Source organism: Lycorma delicatula, chromosome 3, assembly GCF_047948215.1.
Source record: "Lycorma delicatula isolate Av1 chromosome 3, ASM4794821v1, whole genome shotgun sequence".
Lineage (NCBI taxonomy): Eukaryota > Metazoa > Arthropoda > Insecta > Hemiptera > Fulgoridae > Lycorma > Lycorma delicatula.
In genome coordinates, this window is record NC_134457.1 from 136,502,868 (window position 1) to 136,530,533 (window position 27,666).

At 31.0% G+C, this 27,666-nt stretch overlaps 1 protein-coding gene across 1 annotated transcript in view; it reads right to left on the reverse strand.

The window, feature by feature from the left end:
• slo (calcium-activated potassium channel slo) overlaps positions 1–26,917 on the reverse strand; it is a 537,563-nt gene extending 510,646 nt beyond the window's left edge. Inside the window, exon 1 of the mRNA XM_075360629.1 lies at positions 26,472–26,917. Coding sequence (XP_075216744.1) covers positions 26,472–26,792 — 321 coding nt within the window. The 5' untranslated portion in view covers positions 26,793–26,917. The remainder of the gene's footprint in view (positions 1–26,471) is intronic.
• Between the last annotated feature and the right edge of the window lie 749 nt (positions 26,918–27,666).

A 27,666-nucleotide genomic window follows, 5' to 3' on the forward strand; every position in this document is an offset into this window, starting at 1 on the left:
AAACCAACAAATCACAAACAAAATATTTCGATAATTATATATATATATATATATATATATATATATATGTGTGTGTGTGTGTGTGTGTGTGTGTGTGTGTGTGTGTGTGTGTCTGAGGATGCGCGCGCGAGGGTATGGGTGTAAAGAGCAAAAAAAAAAACAATATAATATGCGAGAAAATAAACTATTAAAGAAATTATTATATTTTTATTTAATAGAACAATATGAACGAGAAAATGTGAGACCACTGTTTTTAGTAAGCGCTGCCCAGGCCTTTTTTAAATGCAGTTTAGTCCATCATAACTTTTATTAATGAAGACTTCTATTGGAAAACGTTTCATTCGAAAAGTAAAAGTTGTAACAGAATAACAACAAACAAACAAAACACTGACACATATACAAACACACATCTCTTTATTAATTATTTGTTAGTTAGAAGTCATCTACTTCTATATGATACATTGTTAACGAAACCTAGAAACTAAAAATTTGATTACCATTATACTACGTTCGTTGCAATAGTATTCAATGAAACCAAGATTTATTGTCGGTTTCAGTGACATTTATAAAAAAATATCTGATATGGACACCACATGAGTTCCTTGTAAAATGAAATTACATTTACACATTTTTTTTTAAAATGGAAAGTACATAAAATTTTATTTCATTAATAATTTCTGATATTTTTTCTTCTTTTTTTTATTGTCATTATTGAATTATTATTCATCACAAATTTCTTTTTACAATCAGTGGTTAATAAAAAAAAGGAGATGAAGTATGATTCTAACCTATGTGCCTTCCCCTTGTTAAGATCCAAATATTTCATTAATTAAAATTTTATCTGGCTATAACTCTGGAACCACTGTAAATAAGTACCACTTATGATATTTCGTTGAAAAGCTTTCAATGAGGGTGTATTACTGTTAAGAAAAAGTCCAAAATCCGAATGTTTTTGGATTTTGGGATTTTTGGACATTTTTGGTTCGCTCGATTGCAATTAAAAATGGGAAGTGCACAACTAGATGTTCCAACAGTCCTAAATCCAAAATTTCAACATCGTACGGCTAATCGTTTTTGATGTATGTGAAATATATACGTACGTACAGACATCAAGCCGAAACTAGTCAAAATGAATATTTCCATTGAAATCTGAAAACCGAAATTTTTCGCGATCACAATACTTACTTTACCTTGTACAAGGAAGTAATAATAATAATACAAATTAAAATCAATTTTTTCAACATAAATACATTAATTTATCATAACGATAACGAGGTAAAGAATCAGAAATCCAGAAAAAAAAATAATAAGTTGAAACTAAAACGATATATTTTATAATATGGCGATATATTGTTATTAAAAAAAAAAAACAAAAAAAAAACAATTAAATGATGTATAACATAAAGTTATTTTTTATTTTATTGGGTAGGGACCTGGAAATAACATCAAATCTGTAATTTATTACATGAAATCGAATAACCATAAGCAAGCTATTTCAACATCACCGGCACGGAATTCGAACAAGAAACCGCACAAAAAGCTACATATTACAATTTCATCCAACGAATAAAATGAAAGATACAGAAAATAATTTGAGTTGAATCTCGTAATGTCATAGCAAACTGCATTAGAAGAAAAACTGCGACAAGAAACCTACCTTCCCACTCATCCAAACATAACTATAAAACCCTGTTTTTTCGTACAGTACAATATTTATGTCATAATTTAATATAACAAGGTGAAAGTATATTAATCGTATAAAAGATTACTTTTCAATTTGTTTTAGACTCAGTAGGTTATTACGTCGAGAAATGTAAAGGAGGAGATACATTGTGTTCGCGATTTGAATGTGCGTGTGTATGTGTCTGTTGACTATCTATCTTCAAATTTGGTATAGTAGGTTCTATACACGAGGTATTGGTTTATTAAAGTTTAGCTCGTCAGAATCTCAAAGAGGTGAAGAGACAGAAAAAGCTCACGAATGCTACCCCAACTTGAATCAAACTTGATGAAACTTTTACTTATACGATTTTCAGTTCGTTTAAAAAATAAATTAAATCTTATCTACAAATAAAAGCTTTCCCCAGCATAACTTCAAGTTTCAAAAATAAAGGTTTAATTTAATTGAATTGTTTAACTTCCCTGTTTCTCGTTAAAACTTTGGAGACAAATATTTTGTGCATAAATTTAGCAATACAAGGGTCATTTTATTAAATTTTCACTGATTAATAGCGCATTTTTTAAATTCTCAGTAATTAAATTAATAAGAGTAATTCTGAGCTTTATAAAACTATATTATCATAATATAAACTTTATCACTGTAGTAGATGAATAAAAACATTTCATGAAGGATATTTTTCAGAAAAAAGACAACAGACTTAATTTAAATATAACTAAATAAAAAGGTTTTCAGACTAAAGTATTACACATAATAACGGTTTCCTTTAAATTTATATTAACATAAGTTTAGAGTCATTCAAAATTATTCTTTAATTATTCTAGTTTTTTAACAATAAAAAATATTAAAACGAGCTACAAGAAGGCAGGAACACCTCAGGTATACAGCCGATTTGATTTAGGATTCCAGTGATGTTAAATTAAATCATTTATTTTTTTTAATATAACTGGACGGTTAGCCCAATTATAGTAAGTAATAAAAGATGAATTTTGTAGCGCGCGAAAAATGCCACGCCCGATCGGCGTGGAACCTTCTGGGATCAGGTTCGAGCCCAGAACCTTCCGGGTTAAATATCTAAAACATACAATTTTACATAATCATAAAATTTATTATCAATCCGATCTTCGATTCGACAGTATCCTTCAGAATGACGGGTGTTTGGAATGATACACATATGTACCTTAGCTACATATAAACAAGAAATTCAATTCTTTCTTTAATATATATATATATATATATAATTTCACAATGATTACATTAAATAATAGATGAATGCATAATTTAACGTAAATTCAAAAAAAAATTTAATTTTAAATAGAGTTCAATATAAAAAAGGCTTATAAACAATTAATAAAAGCACCAAGAATAACCTGACTGGATCTAGTAGAATCGATGGGACACAAAGATCCAAAAAGTAATTGTGAAAAGACAGATATTCAACAGGAAAAGGAAGAGCTCTTAGTAATAGACGAAGGGATGAAGTTTTAAGGATCTGAAAAGATGAAGAGGATAGCAGGGAACGTAGAGGCATATCGACGAGGAGACAAGGCTCATATGACTGTAGAGCAAAAGAAGAGTGCGCATGTTTAAGAAACACTGCCTGAACTGTAATTGGTATTTGTAAAGTACTCATTAATTAATTCTGTTGTAAACTCTTTAACAAAATGCATACATTATTGTCGATTTGAGTAAACCGTACTGATATTGTATACAATAAACTATTTTTCTATTTTCATTTACTGCTGCTCTAAGTTTTTCATAGCTGCTGAAGGTAATATTGATTAAGGACATACCAATTTTACACTGGAAAACAAACACACACACGTATACTATTTTTTACGGGACCTAAAATGGCTTTACCACATTTTCTTTGGTCCGATCGGATGAAACCGTTAGAGTATTTTTTCATTTAAAAACTTCCTCGACTTGATATATTTTAACATTACGTTCAGTTAAAGCTAATTTAAAATTTTCACAAATATACACTACGTAAAAAAACACGATGTGGACTTAAAAGATTTTAGAAGATAGTAGCAGTTATTCGATCCATACAATGAAAACAAATGCAATACCTTATTTGTATAATTATACGAATACATCTATTAGAATATTTACGGCATATAATAACAGGTATATCATTTTAACTGTGCCCAAATGCCGAATGAATCATTTCAAGTGTGATGTAAACGATGTAGTATTTTACATGATATCATCGACAATGATGTAATACATGTATATGATATCATCATCATAATCGATGTCGATGTTAAATTTTGGTTATACATATAAAATAAATTTAAATTTATTGATGATTTTAATTGCGAGGAAGAATGAAAAACCATCCGAACCGCGTATGTTACGTATGTTACTAATTAAACTCACCTTCAAAAATAAAAATTAAGTTACGAGTTTAAAAATTAAAAAGATGCATATATAGAACAGTAGAGAAGGTTTACATATTAGTTCTTTAAAAATGTAACGGTAATCTATATAATCGGTCAAGCCTGGTATTTTCCATCGCTGCAAAATTCATTACAACAAAAATAAAAATGCGGCAAATACTATCCTGTCGTTGCCGATTTGAAAAAAATAAATTAACAAATTCAACTGATCCTCCTACTGTTAAGACATCTTATACGAAAGAGAAAGAGAAGATCGTATAACATTTATCCTGAACTACTGTCCTGACCACCTCTTAAACGATAACTACACTTTAGATGACGTCAGAAATAATATTTAACTCCAATGATAAGTACTCTATATACTATGTACTATAAATCCAAAGATTATACTTTATTTACAATTAAAATCAGAACGGGCGAAAAATTTATTTTAGTTATTTATCGAAATTCCTTATTTACAAACCTTTAAAAAAATGCAATTTTATTTTTAATATAATAGAAAGTTTCTTTACAAAATGCGCTAAGATCAGAAAAATATCACCTAACTTCGTAAATCAAGATAAACGATGTTTCACGTTTTTATGTCCATCCGGCGATAAATTTTGAACAGCAGAAAATTTGTTGGGAAGAATGTTGGACGGAATAATCAACCATACTGAATGTAGCAGTCCGATCCACTATGGTTTTTACAAGTATATTCTTCTCCTTGATTTAAAAATACTCGTAAAGATAGTTACATATTAGGAAAAATAAATTATTGCCAGGAAGAGCTTTCAAGAGATTGTTAATCTTTGACGGAGTTGACAAACCTGCAAGATTCAGTTTCATAATATTATTTGGTATAGTTTATCATTTAACGGATCTTAGTTTATTGATTTACACCTGAGCTAATCTGAAATTAATAACCAACACCGCTGTAGAATGTGAAATTCGTTTAGTGGTACTTTTAAAATGCAGGATCAGTTGGAATTCATATTTAATTGGTTTTGTACGTTGTTAATAAATGGAATGTAAAAAAAATTCGAATTTTTTTTTTAAAAACTGTTGAATAAAGATGCAAGACGAAGTTCGATCAGGGCCACTCTAGATCATAACGAACGACTTGACGAAGCACGTGTTAATAATAAAATCAAAACTCATCACGCGTAGTCTATAAAAGGATTTGTGTCGTTGGGTAACGAGCATGTTAATGAAGAAACAAATATGAATGGCTTAGTAATTGTTTAATCGGCGTTAGAAATTTTAATGCGCTTTATAGAACAAAACGATGAATTTTTCGATCCATCATGGAATTCTTGATTCTATCATAGGTCTTGTAGATGTGTTTCATAAAATTGCAGTTATGTTTTACTTTGGAGACAAATCGCTAATCACTCGAGTTTGGGTTTTTTAATAGTTTTTCCGGGGACCTTCAGTCACCATGAAAATGTAAGCAAACTCTGACCGCGAAAATCACCGGAACTATCTTAGGGGTCGGATTCGTATCCTGTTGATATTCTTTAGGCAGAAGTTTACTATGAGATGCTCCAGAAGTTACGACGCACTATCCAAAATTGTTGGACATAAGGCAATCCAACAAAAGGCATTGTGTTGTTGCACGATAACGCTTGCCCAGATTACACATTTATGATACATCGTTAGTTATAAAAATTCGGAGGGAACGTTTACTTTCACCCTGTGTGAAGTATGATTTTAGCTTCCAGCGACTTCCAGTAATTAAACCTGGAAGTATTTTTGTTAACAAGTAATTTTCTAGTAATGAGAAATTGAAAATCTTACATCTTTACTGTATTCAGTAAGCTTACAAAATAAAGAACAAACAAACGTTGTCTTTTTGTGAGTCAGTTCAGCAAAATCATGACGTCCCTTGCATCAGTGCCGATTCACAACGCAGCCACATCAATATACAACACTATGATCATTACTCATTCATAGTCACCGTATAATTAACTTGTCACATAGTAGTCAATGTAATCAAAGGTTTATATAACGTTTTGTCTTTTCAGTTCTATTAAAACCCTTGATCTTTTCATATGATCATCTTTTGTTCTCGTGTTCGTTCAAGTTTTGTGTTTCTGTTTACTTATTTATTTACTTTAATGTTATTTAAAGTTAGTATAATGATATTTTTTTAAGTTTACTGGAATATGAGTGTAGTGTATCCTAGATTTGTGTCTGTACGACTTGAATCGTACCATTATTTTGACACCATGTCCGATACCGATTTAACTGATAATAGGGCACGATTACCGAAATCCCTTCTGAAAAAAGGCCGCGAAAAAAGCCCTTAAGTCATGCGGAAAAACACATCACTTTAAATTTTTAAAAGAGAATTACAGAGTGATCAACGGCGTTGATTTCGGATGTCGTTAATAAACTGCTAGCTAAGTGGAAGTGTGCTGCTTCAATGTGATTTGCAAGTACAAATCTATTAATGAATTATAGTTTTCTAAAAAAAAAAAAACAAAGCTCCGCAGATCAATTGAATAAAAAGTTGAAGATTTCGAAAAAAACGCGATTTGTAAACAAGTATACGAATTCTATTTACTGAGAAATGGTTTGATTATCTTCCTCTGGAAGATAATTCGATTATTGTCTTAGGCAACGCCCCTTGTCATTCATGTAAAAAGGAAATAATTCCTCCCGTGTCTTGAAAAAGAATGATACACAAATGTGGCTTAGTTTTAAAGGAGTGATTTTTGAAGAGGATGAACTTAAAGGTCCAATTATTACATTGGATTTCGCGTATTAAAAGCAATTTAAATGTGTATAATATTTACGAGTTAACAAAATGCAGTGGCAACACCGTACTTCGATTACCTGTCTATCATTCTGTACTTAACCCAATCGAATTAATTTAGGGATAAATCAAAAGTTTCGTGGCGTCAGAAAATACTGCTTTCAAAATATCTGATGTTAAAAATTTAACAGCCATCGATAAGACAGGCCTGCAGGAATGGAAAAACTGTATAAAACATGCGGATACTGTTGAAACAAATTATTGGGAAATGGATAATGTAATAGAAAACAAAATTGGCTCCCGTTGTATTTCTTAATACTAACAACACTACAGATTTCTCACTATCAGTTGGTGATAAAATTGAATTGAATTTATTATTTGTTTATAATCATGGAAATTTAATTTAAATTTAAGCGAAATTTTACTATTTGTGGAGGATTGACAACTTCATAACTTAAGTTATTGACAAATAAAATATCTTAAGTTATTTAAATTAAAAATATATATAATAATAATTTAAAATGTAATAGCGCGTAGTTACAGAATATTAACGTCGCGTAGTTTCCTTTAGATGTATCAGGATTTACAAATGAGGCTTGTGAATCGACCGCCTGAATATTCGTACGCGCAGTTTGTTTACTTGAACTCTATAAGCTAACTAAATAAGAAGTAGTTGTTGAATGGACCAGCGGGAAAGGTGTGCGACTGCAAAGTCATACTCACTTTAAAGCTCGTGGAACACTGAGACAATACCTCAATTTTTTTATTCTTTTAGGACGAACAAAAAAATTTTTTATTTACATTTGCGCTACCCCTAGTATATTTTATTCCCACTATCGTTGTTATTCCTGCTTATTAGTCTGTATGCAGCTTTTCTTTAAACTGTAAAGATATCTTTAGTAGAAGTCAAAATACGCATAATACTTCAATCGGATCTGTCTGTTTAGTACATCGGTGTAACATACGAATATTTTACTGATGCAAATGTCTACCGAGGCATTTACATCAGTGGCATCCCGACCGAGGCCTGGCTGATGACTGTGAGATGTAATCAATTAGAGGGTCTAAAGACGACCTCCGGTAAAGCCCCTCAGGGCTCGGAACGGAGAGGGTGATGTGGCGACCGGTAACGTCACAAGGTGGGTTTCTTCTCCCTACGGGGTTGGGATGTAGCATACGACTATGTGCGCTCTCATGTTATACTGCTTGTGAATTAAGAATCTTTTTTGTAAATAATAAAATTTCCAGGTTTTTGTAAATCTTACATATTTAAAATCTATTTTTACTAGGGAATCGGCGAACAAATGAAACAACGTACATTACTGTAAAGTGCGTTAATATATGTCTTGTTCCTTTGTCAATTCGCCGATTGTATCCAATAAACCAAACAAAAAATGTACCAAGCACGACAAGAAAAAGTGAATATGATTGTTCTAATTTAATAAATTCTATATTGCAAAAGAGCTAGGTAGAAAGTGGTAGTCCACTCGGCTACTCTAGTGCTTAACTCGTCATCGCAAATTAGCTGATTTCGAATTCGAGAGTTCCAAGCTTCAAATCCTAGTAAAGGCAAGTTACTTTTATATGGATTTGAATACTAGACCGTGGATGCCGTTTTTTTTTTTGTTTTTTTAACCTCCGGGACCACCATTAGGTATTGCTTCAGAGCATGAGATGAATGATTAGTAGCGTGTGTGAAAATGCCATGCGACCGGGATTCGAACCCGGGACCTCCGGATGAAAGGCCGAGACGCTATCACCCGCGCCACGGAGGCCGGCGTTCTTTGTTGGTTGGGTTTCAATTAACCACACATCTCAGGACTGTACAAGACTACACATAATTTACAATCATACATATCATCCTCAATTATCCTCTGAAGTAATATCTTACACGTATGTTCGAAAAGTTCCCGAACTAAATTTCTGTAGTCGATAAAAGTAGCGCCATCTCTCGGACAACCAAGGAACTATGTAGTACGATGTCTGATGAGTGCGTGTACAAAATTTCAGCACGTTTCGTCAGTCCAGTCTCGAGTTATATTTGGTCGCGTAGTTATGTTCATGTGACCTTGTGCGAGCTCGCGACATGAAACAAAAAACGCAATAAAATTTTGTGTTCGACTTCAAAAATCTTTTGTTGAAGCTTATTCTAGGATACAGCAAGCATTCGGTGATGAAGCCTCACCTCATACAACATAAATGTGGTGGAAGCGGTTTAAAGACGGTAGAGAATCGTTGGATGACGATGAACAAACCGGGAGGCCGTCAACAGCTGTTCACGACAAAAACGTCGCGAAAGTGCGCGCGCAACTGGTCAATCCGTAAATTCTAAATTCTATTTGGAAGTAATGAAACGCCTGACGCGTCGCCTTTGTCGAATCCGGCCTCAGTACCAGGTTCGGGCAGCTGGACTTTCTTACACGACAATGCCTCGGCACACATGGCAACAGTTTTAACACGTTATTATGCCGCAAATCAAATCAGTGCCTTATCCTACCCGCCCTATTCACCCGACAGTAGACAATTCTATAGACAGTAGACACCTGTCTCCAGTAGACTATTTTTTTGTTCCTGAAACTCAAGTTGAAGATGAAAGGCCGCTTTTACGACGAAACTCCGGCCATCCAAAGGGCTTGCACCAAGCAGTTGAAGGCGATCTCACAAACTGATTTCTCCAGAGCGTTTGACGGGCTCTACACCGCTGCAACGAGTGTATAACTAGAGAAGGGTTCTGTGTAGAGGGCTGATCTGAGTAAATTCGTTAATATTTAAATCTGTATTTTTATTTAATTTCGTTAGGGAACCTTTCAGACATACTTTGTACGGTGGTTCCGGAGGCTAAACCAGAGAGGTAGAAAGTGGTAGGATGAAACTTCAAACCAAAATACAAGGAAGAAATGCATAAAACAAACAACAGTAACAGAATGTATACAAAAACATTACGATTTCTCAACAAAAAAAAAGAAATACCATATTTTAAAATATTTTGACAGTACAATATAAACACATCACTAATATAGTAAACAAAGAGTCAGTCAAATTTAATCCATTATCATAAAAGAAAATTTACAGAGATAACTTCAACCACTTGTTACCACAGAATGTCGTTACACTTATTTTACTTTTTATAAACAATCATAATACAAAATTTTAATTTATACTAATTGCGGTAAAAATTTTAAATTAAACATAAAAACAACCACAAAGAAAGGAAATAACTATCAATTTTTAAATTGATAACTAATAATCAATTATTGAATTATTTTTCAAAATATCCTACATTAACAATTAAACTAATGCATGTAATCAAATTAGGCATCTTTTAAATAATCAATACTAAAGGAAATAAAAATGTTATAAAATAAAACAAAATAAATCTAATTAGAGAACTATATCGTAAAATTCCTGTAATAGAAACGTTCTTGAAAGTATTAGAATCCAAAGATGATTGAAAATTATTTCATATTAAGAAATTAGAACAAAATTCAAAAATCAAAATAAAGCTTTACTACAAAATAAACAAGTTCATACAAATTACCGATAACCAACCACAAAAATAATGTCATGCATTTAATACTTTAACATATTGTCTAATTAATTTTTTTCACGGCATAATATTAGCCTAATCATAAAACTAACATGTGTCACAAAGCACTTATAGAACATCACTGTAATTACTAAGGATGATCACCCGTAAGGATTTCCTAGGTTCGAATTTCCATTTCATGCACAAGCTTTCAGCTTATAAGAAGAATTAATCATCCAAAAGGATTTTATCTCGCGTTCATAAAAAAAAGAATAGTCTTCTAAAATCCATTTGCATCACATTATGAGCAAAATGTTTGAATTAAAACATAAAATTGGTATAAAACTGATAGGATCATAAGAATGACATTAATAAGGTACATTGATAAATCCCAATGTTGCTGATTTTGCCCAACATTAACTGATTTTTCAAAAAACCTATGGATGTTATCTTATTTTTTAACGAATAGTTTTGTTGAAATGATAAACGAGTTGAATAATTCCATTTCCATATCCCATAAGCTTCAAGCTTATGTGGCGATATCATCAAGCAAAAAAAAAAAAAACTTAGAAAATCGTATAAAATTCGTTTTTTTGTTGAAGCTTATTCTAGGATACAGCAAGCATTCGGTGATGAAGCCGCACCTCATACAACATAAACGTGGTGGAAGCGGTTTAAAGACGGTAGAGAATCGTTGGATGACGCCCATATTTTCAAGATTTCTGGCGGATAGAGATTTAGGAAATTTGCTCTTTCTGATGCCAGTTTACTAAAGGATGCCAGCAGCGCATTATTTAAATGAACGGTTAGCATTAACATACTAACTGTATCCGATGTTAGTTAAATTCAATTTTTAAATGAAAACCGATCTATTAACAAAGCTAAACCACATCTTAGATTAAAATCTTGAACAAACCAATAAAAAAGAAGGTTCTCTTTTCCTCCCAAACCAAATACTACAAAAAGGATTACCCTCCACATAAACAATGTACTAACAATATAAGTAAAGGGTACTAATCAAGTAAAATTCAAATTTAATGATTTCCATCTCTGAAATCGCAAGAAAAACATAAATTTAACCCTTTTTCTTCGTCCGTAAAAACGATCAGTCTGATTATAAATATAAAATTTCAATTAACTTATAATATTTTCTAACGATAAAGAAAATATTCCACTTACGTTAATTGGTAATAAATCATAAAGATAGGATTTTAGTAGAAGAAAATATTTTTTTAATTTATTAATTTATTAATCTCAGTATCCTGAGATTAAAATTAAAATTAATCATTAAATTTGAATTATTAAATAATTTACTATCTTAATAAATATTACAATTTCTTTTTTTTTTACTTTGAAATATTCAACGTACCAATTCTTAATTAAGTTTATTTCAGAACAGTATTCTTTTTGAAGCGGTTTATTTCACGCTTTCAATTTTATATGACAGACATATTTTTTAAATATACGATCCAATCTAGTCACTTAATCTATAATAATTCTAATATGCCAGAAACTGTACAAGTTAATCCAGTTCATCAAGAAGATAAATTAACTCCAAACAACACAAAAGTACGGCTGCGAAAAAAAATGAAAACAAGTACAAACTTCAAACCAATAAAGAAATAATTAGCATATTGTGAGATGAAGTAATACAAATCCCACATTACAAAGCGGTTTTCCTTTGACAATTTCTTCATAGCAAGGGTATCTGAAAACGAAATACAGCCCCTCAAGGTCCTGTTATGAATGTAATTAAAACCAGCTGTTGAAATAATATACAGCAAAATCATTAATTTTTAGTCAAAAAAATAGTTAAAATAAGTTTTTTGTTTCTTTTTTCCCTTATTCAAACAAAATTTCTGCACCTAAGAAATGAGATTTAATAATTCAATCCGATGACCTACGTTTTGTCTGCAGATCGTACAAAAAATACCGCGTCAGAATGGTGCAGATGGTAGGTGCTAGCCGTCCCATGCAGGATATTGCTAGTGGACGGCACGGCCAAACGAATTTTATTTTAACGTTTATAACTTCTTTAACCAATCCTCGATCACCACTCTATTGCTGGATGCTGGATTCTACTTAACAAATCCATGCAAGTAACACGCTAGACTCATTACACAAACAAGGGATACAGCTGCCTATGAATCCTGAATCAAGAAAGCCGCATCACACATCACACATCTCAAGATGTGTGCAGCAGCTTATTGATACAGCTTATTGACACATCAATAAGATGTGTGCATCACACACATCTTATTGATTCTACAATATCATAAGAATTGATTAAAAATACAATAATAAATGTATCATCTTAAAAAATTTAAACCTTCGAATGCTAAGAGATAGCTAATATAAATTTAACCTATAAAAATTACAACACCGTCATTATAAAAACACACGTAGAAATGTCTACGATATAAAAATAAAAGACAAATAAATAACCTGTAGTAGATAAATTAAAGTTAATAGAAGATAGGTCATAACCGCACAAATGGCTGGGACCAATCTGCGAACATTCCCAAATCTAAGTACAGATATATAAAAATGTTATCGTCCACTGCAGTGATGCTCAACCGTTTTAGCTACACGACCCCCAAAAAGTAAAAAAAGTATATAATGAATATTTTGCGACCCCCCCCCCCCCCACCAACCACAACCCAATGAAATCTAGTTAAAACTATTTTGTTGCGTTCATAGCGACGGTTATGAACATGCATGTATGAAGTGTACAAACATGAGAAATTTACAGTTTTCAACTTGTGTACGAGCTCCTAGTAATTTGGTCTGCATAATATTCTACGAGAGCGTCATGTTCGAATATGCATATGATATGTTTGAAAACGTAATGCTCTCAGCCGTATAAAAGAGGCGTAAGGGACTGCAGAACGTCAGTTTAGTTTTGAATGCAAAGCGTGTGTCTGGTGCCAAGATTTTTAAAAGTATAGTTACTCTGAAAATAATAAGTGAGGTTTCGGTTTTTTAGGGTGTGGTCAAAACCCACCGGGTTGGTCTAGTGGTTAACGCGTCTTCCCAAATCAGCTGATTTGGAAGTCGAGAATTACAGCGTTCAAGTCCTAGTAAAGCCAGATATTTTTACACGGATTTGAATACTAGATCGTGAATAACGGCGTTCTTTGGTGGTTGGGTTTCAATTAACCACACATCTCAGGAATGGTCGAACTGAGAATGTACAAGACTACACTTCATTTATACTCATACATATCATCCTCATTCATCCTCTGAAGAATTATCTAAATGGTAGTTACCGGAGGCTAAACAGGAAAAAGAAAAAAGAGTGTGGTCAAACGGTGTAACTGATTTTTGTTTTTTTCAATTAGATTCTTATTCAAAATGAATAAATTTGTGAAAAATCGAAGTGAGCCATCTACATGCAGTGAATCGATTGGTAAAAAGACAAGCTTATACAATGACAGTTATTTAAATTATGGTTTTTAACTCATTGGATGGAAAGCCACAGTGCGTTCTTTGCTTTCAAGTCCTCTCCGATTAAAGTATGAAGCCATCAAACTTAATTCGACACTTCGAAATTAAACATCCAAATCATAAAAGCAAACCCTTGGAATTTTTCGAAAGAAAATTACATACTTTGAGAAATCAACAAGCTTCTATTTGTAAACCAGGCTATACTGATAAAAATACACTTGAAACATCTTATCTCGTTGCATTAAGAGTAGCTAAGATGTCCAAACTCCATATAATCAAGGAAAACCTTATATTTCCTGCTGCAATTGATACGGTCAGTGTTTTAATAGGCGTGGAAGAAGCAAAACAATTGAAAAAAATTCCACTTTCTAACGTCATAGTATCAAGGTGAATCGATGACACGACCGCCGATGTTCGCGATCAACAAGTGAGTTCAAATAAAGGTTTTAGTATTCAATTTGATGTATCAACAAATGCGGCAAACATTTCTCACTTCTTACGTTTTGAGATATGAATGCGATAAAGACAGGTCAGTCAAAGAAAATATTTTGCAAATCAATACCTGGACATGCAACAAGAGAAAGTCTTTCTATTGTCTTTTATGAAGCTACAAAAAAACTATAGCATAGATTGGACAAAATGTATTGCAGTACGTAGTTATGGTGCAAAGGTGATAACAGGAAAGAACAATGCATTTCTGAAAAAATTAAAAGATCGTCTTCTACCATGGGCGGAATGGACGCACTGCTTCCTTCACAGACATGCTCTTGCCACAAAAAAATATGCCGGAAAATCTCAAATAAATTCATTGTAAAGCTGAAAAAATGGTCAATTTTATTAACAGTCGAACATTACAGAACAAACTGTTAGCTAAACTGTGCGATGACATGACGAAAAGAAAAATAAAATATGGACGAAAAGAAAAAATCTATTCTTTTCTATACAAATATCAATGGTTATCGTGGGGTAAAGTGTTAACCCGGTTATTGGAATCGGGAGATGAATTAATATTTTTCCAGGATAAACAAACGCTATTCTCAATTTTTTACAGAACAATGAGTATACGTTGATGTAGGCTTACTTAGCTGATGTATTTTCGCATTTAAACGACTTGAATGTAAATTTACAAGGACGTGATAAAAACATTTGTACTAAAACATCGTTTTTAATAATAATTATATTGCAATACATTTTTTTATTATATATACATTGTCACTAAATAATCTATTCTATTCTTGTAAATTCAAGATTGCAATATGGTTTTAATTTGTTGAGGAAGGTCCTCATCTACTTTAGGCTGTTAATAAATTCGCAAAATAAAATAGTTATTCACGTTACACAAAGGAGGTGAAGCACCCATTTTTTTTTTTTTTTTTTTGGTAGCTTAAATACTTTTCCGTTGCGCCATCTGTTTACTTATAGAGAGAATTGAGAAAATTAAAAGCGACAAAACTTGTTGAAACTTAAATGTTTCAATGTTTTTCATAATGAGAAATGGAAATAGATATTAAATACTAAGAGGCCTTCGTATAAGCTTAAAAAAAAATTCATATTCCAATTTAGCGCCTAAATTGTCTAATAATTTTCCATCAGATGAAGAAGCTAAACATCGGATTTTACTTTTTCAAAATAAGATAAAATCCATATTTTTTACACGTTTGATGTATGCGTTGGTAGGAGTAATTGAAAAGGGAGAAAACTTCAGCAAGATAATGTCCCGCGCCACCAAAGAGGCAACCAGACTCCGATCCAAAAATAGCATCCTTCAAAGATCTCTAAACTATCAGTGGCTCGATCAAAAGCGTAATTAGTTATGTGGAGGGAAGACATCTAGAGTGCTGGAATTTAAATAAAAAAGACAGGCGGCCTCAACAAAGGCTAAGACAATCAGTATGGCGACCTCTTTTAACAGGATGAAAACTGATGTTACATGATGCAGGGGAACCTTCGTAGATGGGAATATCTGGAATGTGACTCTTACTAGGTTTGGTTAGATCCATGTCTTATCTCATCTGTTGCACTCTCCAAACCTAAATAATTATTTTCTCTAGAAGACTGTACTCGTACATCAAACCATCAAAAAAGAAATTTACAATTTATCTATCAAAACAGAAACTTCAAATCGCTGTGAAACAACGAAGTGAGCAAGAAGAAAGGCCGGCCCTACTGTTAAAATAAATGTAATAGCTACATCGGATCAAAATACAATATAAGAAAATAGTATACTGTATTTAAAATCCAAAACACATTTCATTCATAGATACAAGGAAATAATGTTCGCGATTAAGTAAATACATTTAGAAAACAAAATTCTAAGCGATACACAGTACTCCTATCGGTGATCCGACCGCAAAATAGCTATAAAGTGAACGATTTTATTTTTAAACAAACATGATTTACATAATAACCACTCACGCAAGCCACCGCAGCCTGAAGATTTTATTTCTTATACCTGTTACGGTGCAAGAAATATAAGGATAGTATTGCTGTGCAATACGTTACTAAACTGGTCGTAACGAAAATAAATTAAAAAAATAGAGCGTTTACATTTTTTTTACATTCAAAGAAATTTAAATGTCATCGAAATTAATATAAGCTCTTTAAAATCTGTATAAATATAATTAAAATCTCGTTCGATACAATAAAAAAAAGTATAAAAAAATGTAAAACATAATCAACGGAGTCGTAAAATTCTCAATAAAAATACCGTAAAACTTAGAAGAAACTTTTTGAACGGTTTGTATAGCGTTCAAAATATACTTCACGGGAGAATTTTATGGATGGGTCGTGTTTTTAATTCGTCTACATGAATGATTTAAGGGCTGAATTAATTAATTAAAGATTACTGCACTGCGTAACAAAATATGCTAACAAACTCAAAAATAATTGATTCTACAACCGTTAATGTTCAACAGCTGAACCTATTCTCATTAGACTGAGATACAATCTACGTTGAAGATGTAGAAGCTAGTTGCGGAATAGTTTATGCGAACATATTTTCAAAATCTGACTGGTTAACGAAAAGGCTACTCTGATAAGTTTCAATGGGAGCTTATTCTACAAATAAACTTCGATTCTACTCTGGTTCGTTTAAATAAAGTTTAAATTCAGCAGTCAGATGATTTTGGCGTATTTCTTAATTTTTTTAAACTAAAATTTAAAAAAATAATGACAATTAGCGTGGAAATTGAAGTTTTCTCTTTGTTTTTGTCGACCAATTCACCACATAAGCTCGAAGCTTACGTTTGGGTACATGGAATGAAAATGTTTATAGATATAAAAAATGTCACTTCTTATCGGGATTCGAATCCGATCTTTACGAATGAAAGGCTGAAACGATACCGCTCCACCACACAGGTCGGCGTAAAATTTTAAGATAGACTTTAGAGTATGTGCATCAGAAAAGTTGTTTAGTTTTCCTTCATTCTATTTTTTCGGCTCTTTCTGGGCTTAAGTGGAAGAGATTTTTTTTTATTTTCATGTTTCCTTCCTAATATTAACTCAAAAAAAATCTTCCACCGACTCATACTATAAGTGAATGAATGCCCGTCAAATATTTACAACGATCATCCATATTTACAGAAGTCATTTGTAGATAGAATTAAATTATTACTTAAAATAGAAAACAAGAATAAAGACTACAAACAAGCAAAAATCTAAGCAAGAATCTAATGGATTCTTTAAATTAAACAGAACAGCAAAATCAGATGGTAGGAAGTCCATTCCAATGCTCACCGATTCAAAATCAATTTTTAGAAGTAACCGATTGCCATTATTCATGGTAATGTTAGAACGGGAATTAAAAAAAAAATCCTTAATAATTCATAACTTAATATCTGTAGCTCAGGAACTATTACTGAACAAAAAAAACTTTAGCAATATTTCACAAAGTCTATTGTAATTGAAAAAAATACATTAATATTTGATCTTTAGGAGATCGGATAAAAGATAATAAACTTGATTGAAAAAAAAAGTGATTGTTAATATGAATCTAACTAAATAACGATAAAAATGAGTAAGTAAAAAAACAGGTGGTATTTATTAAGAAACATACATACATATATATACTGTAGGATGTTTAATGAAAATCTTAACTACAAAATCCTCATGTGATTCTACACCAAAGCAAATCAAATTACAATAAAAAAAAAGTTATTATATTATGATTAGATTTAACATAAAAATACCATTAAATATGTCCAAAAACTTAACACCATCGATAACTAGCAGCATGAGTGAACTCGTATCCGAGCCAACTTGTCAACACGTGTATGCCAGTAATTAATTAAAGCTAAGAGGCTTAAAGAAATTTTTTTTCTAATTTCATTGAAATAATTCCAACAAAATTCTAAAAATACAAAATTGTATTGTTCGAAACGATGTGAATACAATTATTTTAATGCGGTTTATTAAATTTGAAGCGGTTTATTAAATTGATAGAAGTACATAAAACTATACTCTAAAAATAATCTGTAATTCTCACATTGTACTAACTACATTTTATTATTTTTAACCACATTAAAAGTGTGTTTTAACAACACAAAACAGTACAATATATTTTCTATGTTAACTGCGACGAAGATAACATTATGTTTATTAAAATATCAATAAAATAAAAATTGACTATACTAATGAAGTTAAAGTTATATAATTACCGATAAATTTAAAGTTGATAATTCGCTTTAATATCGATAAAAAATTGAGTGCGATCGTGGGTTTTTTATCCGTCACTATTAACGAGAAAATTTTATTTCATTCGGAAATGTTTTCAAATAGAAATATACCAAAATAAAATAAAAGTGCCTTTTCCTATTGCTTTTTAAACTTACCCGACTATTTATTCTGGTGTGAAATACGAAAAAAAAGGAATCAAACGATTTTTTCTAAAATTGCCTAATAAGAAAGTTTTTTAATTGTTCAATTCAAATTTGGGCGTTTAAAATCGATTCTTTTCCAGTTGTTGGCCTATTATTCAATTATTTATTTCCCTTCAGCAAACGTTTAAAACCCGGATATATTGATTTTTATAAGGAAAAAATTGCATTTACATTTGGGAGCTTTCCTATGGGGGAGGGGGTATTAAGTTATTTTAATGACTTTATTGTTTATAAAAAATATGCTTTGAACATTAAAAATTTGAAATTGCAAAATTTTTATTTTCTATTTTGGGAGCTCCCATACTCAAGGGGAAACATTCAGGTAAAATTAACTTTTAAGAAAACAATCCTTAAGTGGTGATAATAAAGTTAAAAAAAATATTTTTTTTTTAATTTGGTTAAAAAAGGCAAAGAAAAAAGATGTAATGCCAAATAAAAAAAGCTTCTAATTAAAAGTTATAATTTTCTAGCAACGAATGAAAGTGACACTTTTTGGCTAATCTTTTTTACTCCTTGAACGAAGGAAGTATTGTGATCGCAAAAAATCTCGGTTTCCAAATTTCAACGGAAATATCCATTTTGACTAGTTTCGGCGTGACGTCGGTTAAACGATTAGCCGTAGGATGTTGGAATTTTGCATTCAGGACTGTTGTAACATCTAGTTGTGTACCTCCTCTTTTGATTGCAATCGACTGAACAAACCAAAAGTGTCCAAAAAGACCCAAAATCCCGAAAAATTTAGGATTTTGGACTTTTTCTGCAGTAATAAGTCCTCATTGAGAGCTTTTCAACGATATACCACAAGTGATACTTATTTTCATTGGTTCCAGAGTTATAACCAAATAAAACTTTAATTAATGAAATATTTGGATCTTAGGGGAAGGCACATCGGTTCGAACCAGACTTCATCTTCTTTTTTTTAACTTTTATTTTTTTTAAATTAAATATATTGATTTATTAATCGGTATTAACTTCTCATTGTAAAAAAAAAAACGTTTAAGTTGAAAAAAAATTCAAAACAAAAAAAAAATATCAGAAGATTTTAATGAAATAAAATTTTGTCCTTTTCATTTTAAAAAAATGTGTAAATGTAATTTAAAAGGCGTACAAGGAAGTCATGTGTTGTCCATATCATTTTTTTAAGAAATAATTAAGAGTAAGGGTTATAAAAAAAATTAAGTTTTTCACATTTTAAATGCAATGGAAAACTTGAAAGATGGATTTCAGAATATTTCTGAAGAATATTTCTTTTTACCACGGTGGGTTAGTAGGATGGCCAAAAAATGTTTCATAGTGCTTTTAAGGCCTATTGATGTAAAAAAAATATACATGCAAAAAAAATCCCATTAACTCCTTTCCTAAAGCAAGATATAGCTAAAAAAAAAAAAATAAATAAAAATATATAGTCTTTTTTTTGGGGAGGGGATGAGTATTAAATTAAAATTTTGGTAATTTATAATCTTGATTAAAAAAACTTCAACTTTTGTAAAAAAAAATTTTTTTACTAAAAAAAATTTTTTAGTCCCCAGTAGAGATTTGAAATTTTATTTCGGCCAAAAGACTCCCACACCTTTTTCTAATTTTTGCAAAAATGTAATACATTCTTTCACCCAAAGGTTGTATCTGTCCAACAAGTTTGAAGAAAATCAGTCAACAAGCTCTAGAGTTATAATATAAAATACAAGCAAATATACATACGTTCGTCTGACGAAAATAGATTTTCTGGACTTGGGAGCATCGGTAACATTTTTTTCACATTATTTACATTTAAATCTGTTTTTTGTTATTTTTGTTAAATATCTCCTTAAAACACAAACTTAAAATAGACCAATTTTTTTAGATTTTTATGAACGATCTATATTATTTTCATACCAGTACATATCAATCTAGCCAGGAAAGTAAAAAATGTGTATAATAATAAACTGATGTAACGTCGTGAATGGATACATGTTAGTGAATAAAAATATTTCATGGAATGCAAAAACTCTGGCAACAAAAGATTAATCAGCATACTATCTAGTTAGTTATGAAGTTTCTCTTAAAAACAATTCTTATGTAGAGATTTTCATAGTCAAATAATTTCACAAAATATAAGTTGTAGAAAAATCGGGAAAAATAAGACAGTACAGAAATAATATAATTTTCTTTTCCAAAAAATTGTTATTTTATATAGGCTACTACATCAGAAAACTCTACGACGTAGAAGCAGGGTATAAAGGTTTTTTTTATCAGAAGAAACTCATTAATTGGTTGTTTTATACTAATTTCCCTCCCCTAATCTTCTAATAAGTATGACACAGAACAGCATCTGAGATCAAATCGGTATTAGTCGGAGTTGTTTTCTCTGAAATTAATGATGTTTATTGTACAGCCAATCCTTGTGATTGACAGAGAAGGCTTCGGTTGTCGAGCTGAATATAATTTACATTTCAGTGGGCTTGGAATACCGACAAGACAATATGTTTGCCTCAATGAAGAAGCAACGGGAAACTCCTCTCTTTTTTCGTAAACCTGGTACGGGATAATTTTTACCTTATGATATGGCACGTCAGTTTCGAGTGACCAGTAACGCTTGTCGATTAGCCTACAACGCTTTTGGTAACGACCCACACATACAAGTAAACAGAATAACATTAAAAAAGAATTTGAAAAAATATAAGTTTGCTTTTTAGTTATTTTTCTGAAATTTTTTTTAGTACGGTTTTTCTAGCAAAAAAGCTATTTCCATGCTACAAAAAAGGCGATCACAATAATCGCAAAGGCGAGAGAAACTATGCATTGTTAAAAATAAGAAAAGACATCCCGAAGAACGACGTAAAAATCAATTAGTGAACTCGAATTAAAGCTTTCTAGAATGAAGGAACGTACATTACTGCATTACCTTAAGTTTTCCAACTGATTAATTATAATTTTCTTAGTATAAATATTTCGAATATCAGAGTGATCTAAGTTTATACAATTTTAAGTTACTAGCATCCCCGTCGCGGCTTTGCCCGCACTATATGGTACTTTGAGTTTCCCATCGCGGTCAGGGTATATTTGCAGCTCAGCCAGGGGGCTCTGCCCCCAAGAACCCTCCCCCGTGTTCATTAAACTCATACCTGTGAGAATATTAATGACAAAAAAAAATTTATAAAAAATTCAGTGTATTGTAATTTCTTCAGAACAGTTTGGTCAGTATAGGACCTCGAAACTTTGAGTGATCTGAAGAATGCGGGTTTCAAAACAGTTGGTTTCCATTTTAAAAATATTAGTTACAGCTGGTTACCCGACCTTGGTAAAGGTGTATTCTTCCCGATTTTTAGCGTTACCTGACAAACACCAAGAGGAAATTACCGTACTTCCTTTCTCATTTTTTTATTTTAAGTTTTTAATCAAGTAACCGGAGGGAAGTGCAGCCAGTCGCGTCGCACATATAGTAATATGTGGCAGTGCCTAGGTTGGTTGAGCCGTCGATCAACCACCCCAGCCACTGTGCTTGTTAAAAAATTCGAAATTCAAAAAAACCCCGAAAATGATTTTTAGATATTTATCTGAAGAGTATTTGCAAGTACAAACCTAGTGAATATCTCGTTTATTAAAGTCGGAAATGAAGAAAATTCGCAATCGTTCTTAAAAATATTTTTACCTTTCTTCACTCAAGGTCGAGTTTTGATAAATCTAAAAACTGGTTATTAGATATTCACATGCAGATTACACACACAAAAAATCAAGTTGATTTCTTTATTTGTTACTGAGAAATTCAAAAAGCAGCCGGGTTTCAAAAAGAAATTCAAAAATCCATTTTAACCATTTATACTAGGAATTTCAAAAAATCTACAAACTGGTTTTTAAAAATTTACAACAAAATTACACGCAAAAAAATTAGGTTTTTCTTCATTTATTACCGAGAAATTAAAAAAAAATTGTAAATTTCAATGTTAATCCATTTTAACCCTTTAAACTCGGAATTTAAAAAAAATCAGAAATTGGTTTTTAGTTATTTACATGAAGAATACACATAACACAAATCGAGTTGATATCTTCATTTACTATCAAGAACTTCAAAAAATAGTAAAATTCATTATTACTCCATTTTAATCCTTTTAACTGGGAAAATCCTTTCTTAGTGTGCAACTACACGTAAAAAGCACGTGAATAAAAATTATCATCAATTTATCTTCAGTAATTATTGCTGGGTGTTGATGAATCAGTCAGTCAGGATATTTTCTTTAATATATGTATATAACAAACCAGTATTGTGCAACCGTGATAGAGAAATTAAAAAAAAAGTAACCGTTTATATAATTTTATACCGTATATAACTTTTTCTAAAATGAAAGAGCATTCTACAATGGTTACAGACACAAAGATTTGTTGGTAATCGTGGATTGTTACCTTAAATATAAAATTTAAGGGAAACTGCGTTTACTTCACCGTTACTTCAGATAAAATTTTATAGAAAATTATATATAAAAGCGGTGAATTACTAAATTAACTCTTTCAAAAATATAATTTACATGGAAAACCAAATAAAAAAATGGAACGCAGGCTACAAAGGATACACTTTTAATTAGTTTATTTTTCAGTTTTGAAGACAAATTTCAGGAATGAAATTACATTAACAGAAAACTGATTGGGAGAATAAAATAAAACCATCTGTAAACCGAAGCCGAGTAATTAAGCTTCAAACTCATCGGCAAAGATACTACGCCTCCTGTACGACTTAATAATTTATAAAAAAAAAGTGTATAGTGTACAATAATGATCTCAATATCCAACATATTAATGGTACACTACTTACACATAGAACGTATATCATGAACATTCACGCTATTAATGATTAATTAATAATAAGATTACTTTGATTATTAAGAAAAAAAATATTGGTTATTGTATGACTTTACTGGCTACACACAGCTTTTGATTTTAGGGGTTTCCTTACTCTGTTAAGAAAACTTAGGAAAAAAATTTCTTTATAAAGACGTGATGCCTAGCATGAAATAATTTAAAAAAATATGTTTAATAATTTTAAAAAAGTTTAACTTTTATGAAAGTATCTAGCAACATAAGAAATTTCAGCTTGATACATTAACCAATCCTGAAAAAATAAATTTTTATGTTAAAAAATAAAAAATTACGGATAGCCGGTAGTAACTAAGCGCTTCCGGACATAAATATTATTTCGATATGCGGGACCATCCCCTGAATTCTTGAAACGGTTTTTATAAACACTCTGTATAACGCAAAAACAGCCGAAAAAGTTGATAAGTTTGGTACTTAAATAAATCAACATTTTTTTCAGATAAAATAAATTATATATTACAAAGATCAAGGCAGAAAAGGTAAGCTACACTGCTTCACGGATAAAAATTAAATGCCCAGCATTTACCAAAGAAAATCTTGATCAGTACATTATTAGAGAGTTAAAAATTAACACTTCAAAAACTGTTAAAATCCAAATTAATAGATAAAAGTAGTAATTATATGAAATAATAGTGCTTCAAATAAGTGAAGATAATAAGTAAATAAATAAAATCAGAACCGATTAAAATAATTTTCAAGACGTAATTGAAAAAATATTCTAGTACATATAAAATGCACGTTAAACTGAACAAAATAAGAAAAACAAAAATTATTTTATTAGCATTATTTAACAACTCGTAGGACAAACATTATTTTCTAAAAGTTATCTTTTTAATTTTATTTTAAACAAATTAATACGGAGATTTTTTTAGAAGGTTAAATAAATTTATTAAAAACGGCAAAGGAAGCACTCTCGAATGTCAAAAATTATTCCGTATCAAGCGATAACATTTCTGTAGTTTTAGTTTTTGAATAGAAAAGTAATCTATAAAAACATTAAATTACAAAGTACAACCAGAGTTACCTCCAAGCACAGAGAAAAGAGCTACACTTGAAGAGCACTCCGAACGCTAGAAAAAGGCGAACAATAAAAGAAAAGCAAAACTCTCCTGACATATTCATTCGTCCTGTTTTCACCAAAATACACTAAAAATGTTTGTGAAATTGTTATACAAATATATATTAAAATTATGACGTTACATAAGCACGAAAATACTTTTGTTTGCTTTGGACGCCAAACAGTTCTCTTGAATACAATTTGCCTCCACGTACAACTTGCTTTAATACGGCACTGACTGACTAAAACTTACTACAGTAAAAAAGCTTACACAAGAGGAATAATAATAAGGCAATGTTAAAAAATTAAGACGAGTTCAGAACTAATTTTAAATCGACTATAGACCATTATTATTTAAAAATAATAGTTACAAGAATTTTACCTGAGTCTGAGCTAACTTTCGCTTTAGATTAATCTTCTTGGTGCTTAGAACAAAATGATTTAAGTAATGTAACTTCCAGCTTAAAATAAAGTGTACCAGACAATTAAAAAACGTTTAACATTTTTTAAACACAATTGGTTAGAGATGTAAAACTACAAAACTAATGCGATTTTATATACAACTTTCATTATTATCACAGTTTGATATCCTAGATGATTACACACTTGAGTTAAGTTTAATATAATTCTCATGTTTCCTTATATTAATCTCTCAATTTTATCCGAAAGAAAAATAACTCAGAGCTGTCCAAAGCTCTGTCCAAAATCAATGTAGACTAAACGAATCATGAACCAGGTGATATTCGTAAGCTTTCTTCGCTACAGCAACCGTAGTAATCAACAGCCTAAGAAGTATTTACATCCACGTTAAGTATTTTAAAAGACCTAATATTTGTTGAAAAACAATGTTTAAGAAAAACAATGCTATACGAAAACGAATATTTTTTTTTTTGTAATCCAACCAATTCATTCATTTTTCTGCGTATATATTTTATAGTCTTTTTCTATTTTAAACAGTTTTAAGAATTTTCAAGAGAAATCTTTCTAGACGGTTGGATGATCCTAAAAAAAATGTCAGTTCAAAAAGAAAGAAAACAAGCGCAATGATCGCAGTAAAAATCAATCGAAATAGATTTAGCAATTGACAAAAAACCAGTCTTTTTATCTTTCCTGTTATTGGAAAGAAAAATTAAATTTTACACGCTAAAAAGACAAACATAATCAATTAATTTTTTAAACATGAAAAATTAACGAAACTGTGAATTAAACACAAGACGGAATCATTAGATTCGATTTAGATTAAAAATGTAAACATTCATAACTTGCATTTTCGATATTTAATTTAACACATATCATGCGTAAAAAAAAAAAAACATAAATTAAACTCATTCTTCATAACTTTCAGAAAACTTAATGGAACAATTGAAACTTTTGCTCGTCCTAAAAATTAATTACATTCCAGGGTAATAAAAAGTTACTTAAGTGCCATTAATTGTACTGAAAATTAGGAAAGTGAAATGACATATCACTTTAACGTAAAAGTGATACACATCTCTCCAGTTATTCATTTAATTGAGGTCTTAACTAAAAAAGTATAAGATTTAGAAGTAACTATCTAGTACATATTAACAGAATGTGTATTGTAACAGAATAAAATGAGATTAAATAGAAATCTACAGAAAGTTTATGAATGTTACCAATCAAATACAATAATCCCCATTATAAAATACGTTAAAAAAAGAATTACTATCTAGTAATCGTGATTAAACAAAGTTCATATCACAACACGTGATAAGAAAATCATAAACTAACCTGATTTGACATTAAAATACATCATACCGGCTAGAGAGGAAGCGCGGGAAGAAGTAGTACTTTACATCTAACCCTGTTAATGCGTTTAATAACGTAATTCTATTGAAATAATCAACTACACAAATAATAAAACAAAATTTAACTCACCAAAATTCTTCCTGTTGTAGTCTGGCCCGAGATCAATTCACCAGCCCAGTCTTTGGCCTCTGTCATAAAAGTCCCTTCGAACTCTTGCTTACCCTGCCTAGCAGCTTTCTGTTCTTTCTGCTTCGGATCATTTGGAGATAGTTCAGGTTCTTTTCGGCAACAGAGGAAAGAAAATGCCCTCCAGAGAAGTACGATAAGAAGTCCTGCCAAGAAAGTGAAAATACTAGATAACAAAAAGCACCACCACTTTCTTTCTTTGAGACATTCCGCATTAGGATGTGGTGTTGGCGGAGGCGCATCACATATCTCGCAACATGACATCACAAATGAGAAATTATCTCTTCAGAAGAACATCAAGAATATACAATGTAGCAACCACACAGATAAAATTCTACTACTATGTTTTCCATTAGCTAACGTCTGACGGGGCCTCAACACTCACTACAGTCTAAGCTTAAACGTTTTTGTTCTGCAGCAGACGACCCACGAAATTATGAATCAATACTGCGTTCAGCCAATAGGAGAACAGCATGTGTGACGTCACAACAGTGACCAAAATAACGAGCATCAGTTGTGCCAACTACGTTATCTAAAGTAACGTTGTTATTACTTGTAATCATCTAGGAAAATTTTAATTACAGTTTCTATAAAAGGAAATGCACATCACAATTCAACCGTAATTTTAACCTACTACTGTGAATGTGAACCCCAATATTGCTTCAAGGAATTTTATTTTTCTCTAAAGTGACATAATTTACTAGAGAGTTACAAAACAAAGTAATACTTTTCAGATTTTATTTTTAAATTTTAATTATTTGTTTTATTTTATTTTAAAACAGTATTAATCAACAGAAAATAATAACATATGCCAAAAACTGATTGCAAATAATATATTAAAAGATATAGAACTTTTTGATCGAATTTATGCATTAATAGAAGTAAATATTTTGAAATGAGGGCAGAATAAACAAGATGATAATTTAAAAACGCTTTGTTTAATGAGAATAAATAAATTATGTCTGATCTCTTTGGTTGCTAGCTACAACGCTAGCGCTACAAGCGTAATGAAAAACAACTATTTTTGAAATTCTATTAAATCTTGTTTATCGGTTGCTAGGCAACCGATATCAGTCGTAAACAGTAATTTGTTGTTCAATTGCATTTATATGAATACTTTCTTTTTTTTTTGTAGAAT